General features: G+C 40.0%; 1 protein-coding gene across 7 annotated transcripts in view; it reads right to left on the reverse strand.

Annotated features, from left to right (window-relative positions):
- FOXN3 (forkhead box N3) overlaps nt 1-14,593 on the reverse strand; it is a 205,468-nt gene that overhangs the window by 21,681 nt on the left and 169,194 nt on the right. For 5 of the 7 annotated variants that reach the window (XM_058831260.1, XM_058831275.1, XM_058831290.1 and 2 more), the window contains one exon: nt 2,029-2,094. The exons of 1 other annotated variant lie outside the window; for it this stretch is intronic. In XM_058831260.1, coding sequence (XP_058687243.1) covers nt 2,029-2,094 — 66 coding nt within the window. The remainder of the gene's footprint in view (nt 1-2,028; nt 2,095-14,593) is intronic. One more of the 7 variants, XM_058831301.1, reaches the window with a different exon arrangement.

Raw genomic sequence — 14,593 nt, forward strand, 5'->3', positions numbered from 1 at the left:
AAAGTAGCAAAGAGTTTGCTTTAAGCTGCCTAAGATTTTCCTGATGTGGCACATAAGTGAGGACAGGCTGATTTACTTCTTAAAAATACCCATTCACAACCCTGCCAAAATATTTATCCTTTGTAATTTAGGGGGCCTCTGAGGTTACAGTAAAAACTTCTGGCCTTTCCTCCTGGCAATTCTATCAGTGTCTAGAAAGATCCATGAACTTCTGAGCAGACCCTACATTTGAGTTTAAGGGCACAGAGGAAATTCTTGTTACTCGCAGATATCAAGGGGGGAGCAGTGTCAATGAGGAGCCATCTTTTTGCTTTCATCTCCCTGTTTTGACATTCTCACAAGAGCCCACTGGGAAGGTGACACAGGATGCGGAGATATGCCAAACTCATAGGAGGCTAGAATTTCCTCAGAATGACCTCTACAACATAAAACAGTAATAAGCCAAAACTATCCAACTATGATATCTACAAAATCACAGTGCACAGGTCTTCAAATTACTTGCACTGCAATACTGGCAAAATTATGCATGTGACAAAAATCAGCAGCATGTTTAGTACATGTTTAGTACTATGGATCTCCTCTTGTTCTTGTCTGCAGTCCTCACTTATTCTCCAGGAGTTTAATTATTCTGTGTTTTCTCCATCCTTTTCCACACACATACCACTTATGTCCCTTTCCCTCTCCCACGTATCCTTTTACCCCTGCACTTCAATTCTATGCCAATTCCTTTCCCCCTTTTTTCTACCCCACAAATCTGGCTCCTTTAAATCTGCAATCCTTTGGCAGCAGTCTCATTTTATTCTTCCCACTATGCCCAAGGGTAACCTCCTCCTCCCAATAAAAATCTTTCCTCTTTCCTACCTACACACAGCAGGGATTGCTCACCATTTTACCATACACAGTTCCTGAAAGCTGCTTAGGAGAGGAGACAAGGACCACTCTTTCCAAAACAGTTTCTTGGTAGATCACACTCTCCTGAGAGAAGCTTCTCAAGAAGCATTTCTCTGGCAGGGTCACGAAACAGGCTGACAATAGTTTTTCTCAGCTGCATGGGAAATGCTTTGATGGTAATTGGCTCTCATCCCCAGGCAGAGTATCAAAGTGCAAATCAAGGCTTCCCCTGGAATTTGGAGTTGGTTGCCCAGGCTAGAACAATAGCAGTGATGCTAGACAGTCTTGGTAATGGTTTCTATTTTAACTTCTGCCTTTATTTTTTAGCTGCCTGTCACTTGGCATTACTACCATGCTTGCTGACTCGTGATATGTTTGTTTTCTTGTATTCCCTGTCCTTGTGCAGCTGTATTCCACTATGGATTCCTGTACTACCTTCACTGCAAGCTCTGTGGGGCAGGATGGTTCCTGCAGTATTTGCACAGCCTGATACAATGGGGGTCCAGGCCTCTTCAGTGCTCTATTAATACACAGCATTAAAACCTTAAGTCTGGTCACAGAACAGGGAGGACAGTACTGGCAAGAAATGAGACCTCTCTTTGCTTCTTGTCGCCTGCCTACTGCCTTGCATCAGTCAGAGCAAAAACAAAACCAAAACGGGCAGGATGTGTGCAAGGAAGGAGCTGAAACAGTGCCCAAGTGAATGGAAAGTATCCAGATGGCTGTGGTAACTTACACGATAGGAGTCAAATCAAAACAAAATGAAAACAGAACCATATGCCTTGTACCCTTCACTCTCTTGCTCTCTTTCTCTCTCTTCCTGACTTTCTCCTGGTTGTTGCCCCAGGTGTTTCTATCAGTATGGATAATAGTATGTTACTCATTTGAGTGTATGTCATGAATAACAATAACCTCTCTTTTACATTAGAGATCACGGATTAATATTATTCATGTAACAAAGAATGTAATATGAACCACAAAATTATACTTATGTAAGGGTCAAGGAAGTGCAAGGGTCTACAAGTGAAGTTATATTTCTTTATTACATCCTTTTTATCTGGTATGCTGTATACTTATAAAAGAGAATATTAATTTCATACGTCTATGTTGCTATATGCTATAGAAATATCTACTCACAACCTGCTTGTATCTCAGAGGGAGTATTCAAAAGCATCATGGCAGTGGCAGCATCAATGTCAGGATCTGGAAAAATCAACCAATAAATACATTATTTACAACTGGGCTAATCTTCTCACCCCCATTGCTAATCTACAGGTTCGACCATGTCTCCGAGTGAAAAGGAATGAGAGTTCACTATTCAGAGGGCTCATTGACTACACATTAAATTTATCCCCGAATTTGTATGGGATCCCATTGTTACTATTAAACAGAGTGATCTGTGATACTGAGCCATACTTGTGCTTGTGTGTGCATGATACCTTTGCTGTTAACCTCACCAATTCCCTGTTTAATTCTGTGGAGAGTATTTAGATTTTATTACAAAGGATCTGTGAAAGCAGGTGCAACATCACAATTTGGAAGCAACAGAGAGGGATGAGCTGACAGCTGAGGAGTGGGAAAGCACAAAGAATACCTGAGCAAGTACACAAGATGACACTTGGTCATTTCTATTTGACAAGAAAGATTTCAGCAAAGTTTGAGAGTGTTGGAAGACAAACTGCTGCAATTAAGGAAAAAAAAAAGGAAACTAGCATTTCATTGAAGCATCAATTTATTTGCATCCTTTTCCATTGTCACTTTAATATAAGCAAAAATGATCAGCTGGCTGCTGTTATTCTTAAACTGGTTTCTGAATCCATCATGAACAGTCAGCTGACAGATGGTAAGTTATAGAGACAGAACAAAATATGATCCTTTTATAACTATATTCACTTGCTTCACACACAACAGCTCGGCTGCTATGGAAATGCAGGTATCTATGACAACAGTAAACAACCCCACAACGGCCACTGAATAAGTTGAAAAGAACATCTGCCCCAGCAAAGCGTCCCAGCTGCCCTGGGGCACAACTTGCTAATCGTGCAGTGATGCCGTGTGACAGAGAAAGCCGCCTATGCCATGTCCAAATAAATGAAGTGTGCAATTGAAGTAGACATAAAAACGCACACCCTGGCTGACTGCTGCCTCTGTGCTGCTAAACTGAATGACTAATGAGTATGCATTTGTTGTTTGGGGTTGGGGCTTTTTTCAGCTAGTCATCTCTTACCAAATTACATACCAAAAAAATGAATTTACTACTAATAGCTTCATGGCACTTTATTTTGGCTATTATGACAGAAAATTACTTACCACTGTTAAAAATATCCGTATTTTTGATCTTTATATATTTTAAATCTATTCCCAGTAATGTGATGTGGTATAAAGCCCTGTAATTTATTAACAATAAGAATGACGTAGACAGGATTTCAAAATCTGCTTAAGCCAAACAGAAATTCACTTGACTGCAGAGTTAAAAAAAGGGACTTTTTATTAGTCTAAGTATGTACTACTTTTCTGTGAATAGCTGCAAACACTCTTCTAAAGGCTACTACTGTATTATTTAATGGCTAAAATAGTAAACAGAAACAGTGTAGTGAGTGTCAAACTGAAGCTGAAGCAGCAGCAGCAGACTTAGTATAAAAGGTACCTGTGTCTTCTGGACAGGTCAACATTTTCTAAAGAAAAAGCAGCTTTAACCAACTTATGTTCATCTTCAAGTCTGGAGATACCTTAAAAGCAGCATTCCTGCTGCAATTATGTATATACTGAAAGTGCCATTTCCCACCAGCTTTATTCCCAAATATGTGCCATGTTGCAAGACTGGATCCACACACCACACAGCAAGCGTGTGCTTTCAAACGAAAGAGGAATAATCCATCTAAACGTTAAAAAGCAAGACAAAAGAGCAAAGAAGCCTGAGAAATAAAGACAAATCAAACCAGAATTCTTCCCCTTTTCATACCACAGAATCAGGAGATTGTCAGAAGTTGAATTTAGTGTATTGTAATTCATACAGCCAACTTCAGGATTTGCTTATTGGCAATTCCTAAATTTAGTTTTGTTTTAGTTCAGTGGATGACATTGTAGTATAATCCAAATTTTGCTGCTGAAAGAAGCAACACTACTAGGAAAAGCACATTTCTTGATGACTTTGGGTTTTGTTTGTGTAACAAGCTCTGTGATTTGAGATAAAATTGATGCAACCAGTTTCTGTTGAAAGGTGCATTCTTAGCCTTTGGACCACTAACGGTACCACAGTGTTTCTGCAATGACGTAAGAGATGAACACGAGCTGCTCACAACACAGGACTGCATCTGCAGCAGCTGTCTCCCGAAGCACAGCCATGTCTCAAGCCCATCCACGCCTGCTATGGTGCCTAGCTCTGTTTCTGTTGGTATACTCTTGAAGAAACCAGACAGCTATTCCACAATGCTGTGCTAGAGATTAGAGAGCTTAGAGGCACGCATGAATGACGTCAGTAGGATCCAGGAAAATGTGCTTTGGGTTTTCCTACTGCAAGGAAAAAAGAAAAAGGAGAGACTGGTGCACAAGTGAAACAAGGGCGGAGGGCCAGCTGTCTGAGCCCACACAAAGAGGCAGATTGAAAAGCTGGCACATTCTTTCACAGCATTTTTGTTCACAATTTGGAGGCGTTCTCATGAGCAGCGTTTCAAGAAGAGCCAGGAAGTAGCCATGAGGAGCAGCACCAAAGGCATGGGACTGAAGGGCACCTTTCCTGGGACTGGCACTTCTGGCTTTGGCTGCTGGTCCCCACCAGTGCCTCCATGCTGATGGCCCTTTCCCCACTGCCGTTTTTCTGAAGTCTCTTCCATGTGGATGTTCTCATTTGTAGCCAAAAGGCCTGGCCTTGCTTACTGCTGCATCCCTACCAGTTGCTAACTGGATCCTGTCCCTTCTACCTGGCCTCTTTCTGTGAAGCTATGGATTTGAGAAATGATATCTTTGCCCTACCTGCGATCAACACAAAGACTCCTGAAGTTATTAACAGTGGGTGGTTAGTGAAACATGATTGCAGGAACATCTTTCCCTAGGAAACCAGGTTAAAAATAACTACATACAAAGTTTTGGAATATAGAAAATTAAGTATTTAAATGAATGCATTCTGGTTTCTTTCTTCGCTAATTCAAGTCAATGGTGAACTGACTGCATATATGGACTGCTAATTTTTTGTCAGTAGAAAGCAGATGTCCAGCCTTCGCTGTGAAAGAGGGAAGGAACAATGAAGAAAAGGAAGGATTGTGGGTGTTGTACAAAGAAGTAAGAGTATGTCGAAGATGGTATCAATGGTGGTACAAACATCATGGCAATTGTTTCCTGCATTTGTGATTCATGCCCCTTGTCAGCAGTCTTCAACAGTGAAGCCCAAATCTGTAAGTGGCATCTAGTTCTTTCAGTGAAAAAATAACCTACAATTTAGCACTCTGTGGAATTACATATATGCATACTGTCAAGACATACTTTGAGCAAAATTTTGCTTTGCATGGTACCTGTATAGATCAGAATCTGTCTTGCATGGACACATGAAGTGGTAAAATGGTAGGCATGAAATATTTAGGATGAGAAGCAATGCAGAGCATAGCCCTCAGGTAGCAGACTCTTTATTCTGGAATTCACAAAACATAATTAAAATCAGTCATGTACCTGAGAACGCCAGATGTGACAGCTGCTCTTTTATATGTTGTGATCTCTGATCAGAGTTCATTTTATAGAGAGAGAAAGTGATTTACAGTAATTCATATTATTTTGATATCATTTTAAATTTTGATCTGGTTTAATCAAACCCTTCAACTCCATCCTCTTCTAAGTAATAAAAAAATTAGGGTAACATAGTGCCCTCTTGGTTGTGCAAAGGGATATTTATCTTTACAGCCATACTATAAGGTTTTAAAGAAAACAGCAGCTAAAGCAGTACAAAGCAACCACGGCCTGAATTTTCCAGCACAGATGCCTAGAGAGAGGCACTCAGGATGCATATTTAGGTATTAATAAAATATTACAGCCAACTGACGTAAAAGATGTAGTTAGTAAATAAACTGCACCATCTGTACACTACAGCCATAGCTAAGTTATCTCATCAGGAAGGAATTTATAAGATCTTCTTTTATTTTAAAGTTACTACATCTAAAATAGAACTATTTTTATAAAATATTTCACTTTACCATTCAGTAGGCTGGTTTTTGGCCCATTCTACTTCTGCCTCAGCATTTTCCACTGCTTTTTCCCATTTTTATGTTCCTAGTGTAGATAGAATGCCTAAAACCTAGTGCCACTGTACTCAAAAGGCAGAAGTTCAGATTATTCCTTGTCTACAAATAGGTCTTTTAACTCCCTCCCTGCCTCACTTTCTAGCACAGCCCATTCCTACATTTTTCTTTGTTATTTAATTATTTGATATTTTCAATTTTCATCAGTAGTAAATGGTGCAAAAGCAACACTGTCTTCCATCTTTTACCTTCAGGTTTATTAAACTGCAATAGAGCAAATTGTAGCTTGCCCCTATTTAACCTGTTTGTTAACAGATGTGCTTTTTCTCTTCCCACATCATGATGGTTAACCTTGGTATGAGTCAGGTGAAAAACACAGAGAATAATGAACAGAATGGAGGCTTTTTTTCCCCATTTGCTATTTTTTTTTTCTATTTTTATTTTATTTTGCCTAATGACAGAATAAGAATATAGCTGTTTAAAATAAAGTTGCAATGTGCGAGACAGAAAGAAATACCTGAAGAGAACTGTAAGTACTGTAACTCTGTCAAACTCCTTGGTGTGGGATGCCACTGAGTCCACTTCTGAAATATTTAAATAAGGTTGAGAAGTTCTCTTAAAATAAATAGAATACTTGTGGAAACGTACAGTAAACCAGTAGGATTCAGAAAACCAAGATCATGGAAAGAAACAAGAAGTTATATTCATCTCAACAACAGTGCATGAAAGACCAGGCATGAGAATTCTGGAAGTTATGCAATAGAGGCCAGGAGGAAGCAAATTCATTAGCAATGCCAAGTCACAGTGGAGCATTGTCCAGTCCTTTAAATGGATCTCGTATGAGACACAGAAGAAGAAAGGCACAGGTCTAAATGAACTAATAATTTTTCCTATTAAAGTTCATTTCCAGCACTGCCAAGTAAGCTATGGCACAAGTATCATAAGAGGTCTAATTTTAAAAAATACAGAACATTTCTACCAGAAACCTTCTTCCTGCTCCTCTATTTTGTTACATTTGTATTTTCATGAAGCAACACAATTTCCATTCTCTAACAATACCATTTTATCAGCTGAAAAACTGTAAACCAAACACAGAGTTACAATGTATTCTTGTTAAAAATACTAGCTTTAATAAAAAAAAGATAGTAGAAAGAGTTACAGTAGATCTTATACATGCACTAACTCAGAGGTTGATCATTCAGAAAGCTGGGGGAAACCAAAGCATCATAACTTTTTATCTCAGGAGAAAAGATTAAGATCATTTAACTGTTAAAAGACAGACTCACAATACTAATAGTCATTTTACCAGTGCAAAATAAAAACATTTTAAGAGACACCTGACTAAAGAGATGAGATATACATCTTACACATAAAGTTGATGTATTATAGTACATTCACTGCTTAAAAGCAGGGTGGAGATTTTTGCTTTGCTTTTGTTCCTTTACTTTAAAATTATTTCGTTTTGATGCACATTACTGGCAAGCTTAACTTTCAGTGCAGAAGGACGTGAAAATAAAATTTGCCAGTCACAAAGGCAACAGTGAAGTTTTTTTACTCCATCCAGCCTGTGTGGCTTGGAGTACTGAACAGAGAACATCAGCTAGAGAAATTACTGGCCAGTGAGCTAGCACAGAAGAGAGAAACAGTTTGCTCTTCCATCATGTACTTACCCAATTTTTGATCAGGAATTTCAACCATCTTCTTAACTGATTGCTGCAGCCTCAGCTTCTATAGTGGAAGATGTGATTATGAGGGCTGTAACTCCTTGTTTACAGGCTGCAAACATTTTTTTTTTGACTGAGGAATACACATACACATAAACACACATGCTCTTTGAACCCAGTTATGCAGATCTGTGTTATCTCTGGGACATCGAGGTCATCATTGCTCAAGCTTTCACAATGTCCCTGCTGCTAACAACAGGTTTCTCTTCCACCAAATTGGGAGGATGTCTGGCAGAGGAAGTCCTCTGTAGATCTGTGACCAGGAGGCAGTCCTCTACAAACTCTGACCATTTAAGACCAAATAAACCATACCCTATATTGTTCCATACCAGTGTTTTTCTAAGCACTCATTTCCTTCTCACCGCTATTTCAAAATACCTTTGCGCCCACTAGGCCTTGAGAACCAAGTACCTCTCTCAGTCCCGCAAGCACAGGGCATGCCAGCTGGAAAAGACCTGGGACGTTTCCCTTAGCTTGAGTGACCCTTGAGCAAATGTCTTCAGTCCCCCTGCCTCCCTCAGCCACTACAGTTTCCTGCCATTCTGCAGGATAAGGTGGCTTCTGGGTACTTTCACCACAAGATGAGTCTTCAGGAGGGTTTCACCCAAATATCCAACTATTGGAATGACCATGGCACAATCCACACCAAGAACAAAGCAAGCGAAAGCCTGGGGAGGTGAACATAAATTCCTCACTGGTTTCAGGATCCAGAAAGAAAAGGGGAAAATACCAGATAAACATGAAAACAACAGTAAGAAGGGTATTTCAGGGATTTGAAGAAAAAAAGGTTGCTGCTAATGATGAGGGAAAAGGTCAGGCATGTGACACTGCCAATGAAAGCGCTGTATATAGCATAAGAGCCAAATGCAGTCTAAAACCAAAATAAGAGCAGAAAAGGTGAACAAAAAATCCAGCAGCTAAAATAGCTGTATGCTAATAACACAGGCAGACTGCCATAATGGAAAAGGAACTCAAAGCACTAGTGCTATTACAGGAAAATTCACAAACAGGGTGGAAAAGCAATTATTAGTGAAACAGGTGTCAAAGGGTCTGTGCTTTTCCAAGAAAATACAGATTTTATATGGTAGGGTACTGTTACGCAATAAGAGCAAACTTTGGAAATAGAATATAAAAGAAAATGTTTGGAAATGCTGTGGGCAGATGGTCAAAGAAGATTTCTAAGAGAGAGACTCTGGGTCTGCTCTTGACTTCTTACTCCAGATATAGATCTGAATAGAGCTCTGCATCATTAAAGAAATGGGAATTACGTCAACAAGGCAGGCTAACTTCACAGTGCAGATTGGAGAACAAATGCTATTAACCACGGTAAGACCAGTTATTCCTGGATGTGACAGCTGACAAGTTTCTTTATCCATGTTACTGAATGAACAAGAATAGATTCTATTCTGCTCTTTATGTTAAATAATGAGGATGACTTTGGAACGGGGGACCATGAAGTGATTTGGTTTAGATTAAGTGGGAAGGATAACAGCAAGCCTAATTTTGTTTAAGATCTATTATTTTGAAAGAGCAAGTTCTGATGAACTAAATGTTTCCTGTGGAACCTCTGGAAAACAGACTGGACTGAAGAATTCTGTACCTCAGCCTGGGAAAGCTGCAGTTTCTGCAAGTCACTGCACCAAGACCTAGATCAAACCTGTATCCAGAGTTAAACAGGGAAGATGCACTCTTTAAAAATGAAACCACAAAACCTTAACAAAACCAAGCTGCACTTGGAGGAGACAATTGCTGAGCTGGAGCCTCATACCAATGCAGAATGGTGATGTGAGCCCCTAGCTCTCATATTCTCCCAGCCTGAGCCCTGGCAGCAGCTTCAGGCATGTAAAGAAGACTCCTGGTGCAATGAAGACAGTTGGCCAGGAGCTACTCCAGTAGCACCACGGCACTTATGAAGAAAGTCAGTGGACAAGCTCTTTGAGACCTGGCTTGCATGTGGTGTCACCTTTGTGATGGCACTCCATGCCTACTCCATTCCTGTTCAAAATTCACCTTCCCTCTTCTGCTTTCCTCTTTTCCCTTTTCCCTTTCTGCCAGACAGTAGAGCAGATCCAGGCAGTAAGGTGCAGAGAGGTGCCAGCAGGACTAAAAGGGGGACTGGGAGAACCAGAGAGCAAGGACACTAGCCCACAGCTTAGTGAGGTCTATGCACTTCTCCATGAACCTAGGAAAGGCTGGGAAAATTTCCTACAAGCCCTACAGTTTCCATTTTGGTGTACGCTGGGCAATCCTAGGTTTCAAGGTGTGGATGAAGGCAGGGAAGCTACAGCTGTCACCAGAAGTATGTTAAAAAAAGCCAGGATAAGCATGACTATCTACTGGGTACACAGACAGGAAGGCATGCAGTCTGCTGCAACTCGACTCCATGCCACACAGCCATACCAGACAGCCCAAGCATATCCTCCAATTCTAGATGGTTTTCCTCCAGGAGGACAGTGGATACATGAAGGTGTGTTAGTAAAGTCAGACCTGAGAGAAGAGATTTGTAGTTATGTACAAGTAAAACAGAGATATTTTAAATGAAGAAAAATCAAATTCTGTACCATTTACTTTGCTTCTCCCTAAGACTGAGACCAACAAACAGTCATTAGTATAATCAATCAATCAATAAAACAAATTACTAGTTTTGAAAACCTATTATTAAATACATTGGAAAACCCTGCTGGGGCAGCTCTGTCTCCCTTGACAATCTTTTTGCAGCTGTATCCGTATTAGACACCAACAGGACTAGACACAAACTTACCCACATGGAAGCAGACTAAAGTCTATTTTCCATCCGAGCACTTGACAATCATCATTTTGCGTTACTGTGAGCAAGCCCCAGACAGCACATGGAGATGCTAAGGACTTCTCCAGTTCTGTGGATGATACTGAGCACTCTCCACTGGGAGTGATGTTTAACATGGCTGGAACAAGGCGCTCTTCTGCTTCTCTGAAGGAAATCAATGGAGGAAGACTGCCACACTGCCATCATCTGAAAAACTTGTTCCACTCTTCCTGCAATACTCCTTTTAAACCTCTTTAATTTTCAAATCAAGGAAATGACAAAAGAGCAGGAAATCTAGTATTTAGGGCCTTTTGACTTTTTTTGCCAGAGAGCTTCCCAAGCAGGCTGAGGGATGAGATTCAGGCCAAAGGTAAGGCAGTTGAGGAAATATCAATGCCATTTTTGAAGGATTATTATCATCAAGTATGAAAACAAAAATAGGCGTTGAAGATCCTGACAGTCTCACTGCAGATGTCTACAAGGTAATTCATGGAGCAGCAGAATTACTTTCAAATTACAAGTCAATACTGTAAACCACACCGGCCTGTTTTAGTGAAAGCTTCTGGTGAAAGCAACATAGTGAACACAGGCTGAAGATGCTTTACAGGGAAATTTGTCAGCCTTACACTGGGGCTTTAACCTAGCTTGAACAGCACACATAAGAATAGGAATTATTTAAAAGAGCTACAACACCATTTGTTTAGACTGAACACTGCTTCCTCAAGGTTTTTTTGTTTCTTCCATACTTCACAGAAGAGATTTTGTGGAAGATATGCTGCAAGCCTGAAAAAACTTATCAAACCATTTACATTTTCCTTGAATTCAGTTGCATATGCATGTCAGATATTCCACTAAGCACATTGCTAATTTGGCACCATCTATGCTATATACTAGCAAACATGTAAATTCAATATTGTCATCACTGGCATTTTTACTTACACATTTGAAAGCAGAGGAAGTATGAAATGTTATGAACTGAAATGTGGCACAGACAGCAATTCATTTGAGAGCCTGAAAAGCAAGCACCAAGACAAGACTTTGCTGCTAAGTTGCATTTGCAGGCCCCCTTTGATGCTTCTAACTTGCCAAATTGCTACCATGCAGCTCCTTTCTAGCCAAAATGGTTGAAATGATATTTTACTATTTTCTATTATGATTAATTTAATTAAAATGAAGCAGACACACAGAATTCCACTTCTGCCAACCTCTGATTTGCTATGAATGATCCTGTTCAAACTCCTTGAATTCTGAATGGCCACTAGGCTAGACAGGTGACGTCACCAAAGGAGTAAGAAACGGGCAGAACATAATGCAGACTCTTTCAGCTCATCAGCTGAAAGGTGTGAAGTGTATTTACTCACCAAAACAGAGTGGGTAAGCTAAGAAGCTCTCATCCCCTTCTCTTTATGCTGAACAAGGACCCAAATTGATATTGTGTACAGGCCATACCTAGAATAAGTTGTGGGACACTAAAAAAAATAAATGAAATGAAGCTTTATCCAGTAAAATAGTGAGAGCTGTCTCTGTAATCCAGGAAAACACTCATATGTATATATAACCCAGAGAATGAGTAGCATCCATGGAAGAGCATCAGGGTACCAGCATCCTGCAGGGCGCAGCCCTGAGCCAGAACTGGGCAGTTTAGCTACAGCTCAGGACAGTTTCATAAAGGACTAGTGCTTTCATTAACAACAATCATAAGCATGTTCTGCACAATTCTCATGGGCATACAGTGAGGCCAGAGAAGAAAACACTTTTTAAATGATGCTAGACCTCATTTCTTTGCAGCCCACCAAACGAAGCTCCTGATACCAAGCAGCCAAGTCTCTGGTGGGAAGGAACAGTCCTTGCTCCTGCCAAGTGGGTGGCAAGGCAAAAACTCCCATGAAGAAACACGGAGCTTGCTTTTATTAAGTATTTAGTCATCTTGTCAACTTTGTTTGCTTACAACCAAATAGAGAAAAAGCCCCACATTTCCTTTTGTACTCCAAAATTTCAACAAACTCTAGAGAGAGCTGTTTTACTGATATTAAGCAGCAGTTTCTGCAATCCTTGTCAGTGCAGCACAAAGGTACCTCTCTGGCCTTTCACAGAGCTCTACTTCATATACATACAGCACACAGTTTGCAAAACCTCTGCCAGTGCAAAATCTATTTACTACCATGATCTGTGCATCAGATCTGAGTGGCTGTTGAGAGCAAAACACGGGCTGTCTAGGCAAATTAATCTTAATAATGCTGGGTAATCAGATCGATTACAACAAAACAAACCAGAGAGAACACATTTGCCTTGCCCCTTTCCCATCTCTGTGCACTTATCTTTAATGAGTGCCTGCCCTCTCCTGGGCATGCCACATGAACCCACCACCCCACTACCCCGCTGTACAGAGGCCCTCTCAATGCACACATCTCCTCTCTTGCATGGCCAGAAAGCCATGAGAAGGCTGTGAGCAGTTGCTAAGCTTCCCAGCCTTGCCTGTTAAAGATTTCCCCTCCTACTCCACATCTCCCTGCTTCTCTCCTTCCTGTCCCCAGCATGGTGTAGGGAAATCTCAAAGGACAAGGGTTGCAAACCTCCAGAAAAGCAAATGCATTAAGAAAAAACCCTTTGATTTATTTTTCATTTTAGTGCCATTATTTACAGCAAACAGCTGTCTTGCACATAATCCAGAACAGAACTGAAAACATTATAGGGATCCTCTCCCCCTTATAAATACCTGATGCCCTGATTTAGAGACAATCATACATAAATAATGGTACATTTCATCCAGTACAACAAACATGCTAATGGTATATACTATAGAATTGTACGGTGTTTGTTATAAAAACAACAAATATCATTCCTTTGGGAATATAGCAATGAAGATGTTTCTATTTTATGTAAAATTGTCAGTGAAATTCCAGCAGTTACAGATCTGATAGTTACAGGATTCCTTAGAGTAAAAAAACAAGTGCTGCATTGTACAGCTCTAATACAGTTATGGAAAATAGTGTAAAGTCTTAAAATGGCTGGGGAGAAGTCATTAGTCACTTGTTTCAAAGACTAAGAGTGGTAATTATGCCTGATTAAAAATCAATGTTGCTAGACCTGTTACTGGTTGGAAAAGACCTGGAATTCATAAACCCATGAACTCTTAGTGCTGTGTGTGCACTGAGCTACATCTTCCTTTACAGACATGAAGGCAAGCTGCTCCCTTTTTTTTAATTTCAAGGCAAAGTATCTGGGAACATGTTTGAGGTTGGTTTTCATGTCACTACTGTGTATTTTAACAGAAGTGTGAGGATGTATTTGCAATATAACAAAGAGCTTATTTATAAAGTTCGTTTTAGAAGTGGGAAAATGTTATTTTCTACTCATGTCAGCCAGCAACATCAAATATGATCTGGCCCTCAATCATGATAATGCAGCACAGCTTGCTTAGGCTTTTTACTGATGGGACTGTTTGAGATTGCTAGAAAGGATGCTGATGAGTATTAACTATGATGTCTGTCATTTTGTATCTCTGGGAAATAGTCTACAGCTCTATCATTATGATAGCAGACTGCCTCTCAAGAATTTAAACATAGAAATTATCTTTTTTTCTCCAAAACTTTTAGATTAAGTAGTTTGACAAGGGTATATGTATACATCAAAGAAGAAGAAATGCATGTAACTACAAGGTACTGAAGAAAAAGCACAAAAGGCAGGAAAGAGAATTTTGCAGAATCTGTGACAACACTCTGGCTGAGCATGTCTACATTAACTCCTCCTTCCATGGTTCATGGCAAATACTGAATGACATTGCAGCTTTTCAGGGGCAAAACTGGAGGAAATCTCAAGAAAGCTTTGACTATCCAGACAAGTATTTCAATTTTCCAGGATGGAAATTTAACAGATATATTTGTAAGAGCTTCTACAAAAACAGCAGAAAATTTTCTTTTAAATCAGCTGGGGACATCCTGTCAGAGCGACAAATCTGTTTTTTATTT

Source organism: Poecile atricapillus, chromosome 1, assembly GCF_030490865.1.
Source record: "Poecile atricapillus isolate bPoeAtr1 chromosome 1, bPoeAtr1.hap1, whole genome shotgun sequence".
Classification (NCBI taxonomy): Eukaryota; Metazoa; Chordata; class Aves; order Passeriformes; family Paridae; genus Poecile; species Poecile atricapillus.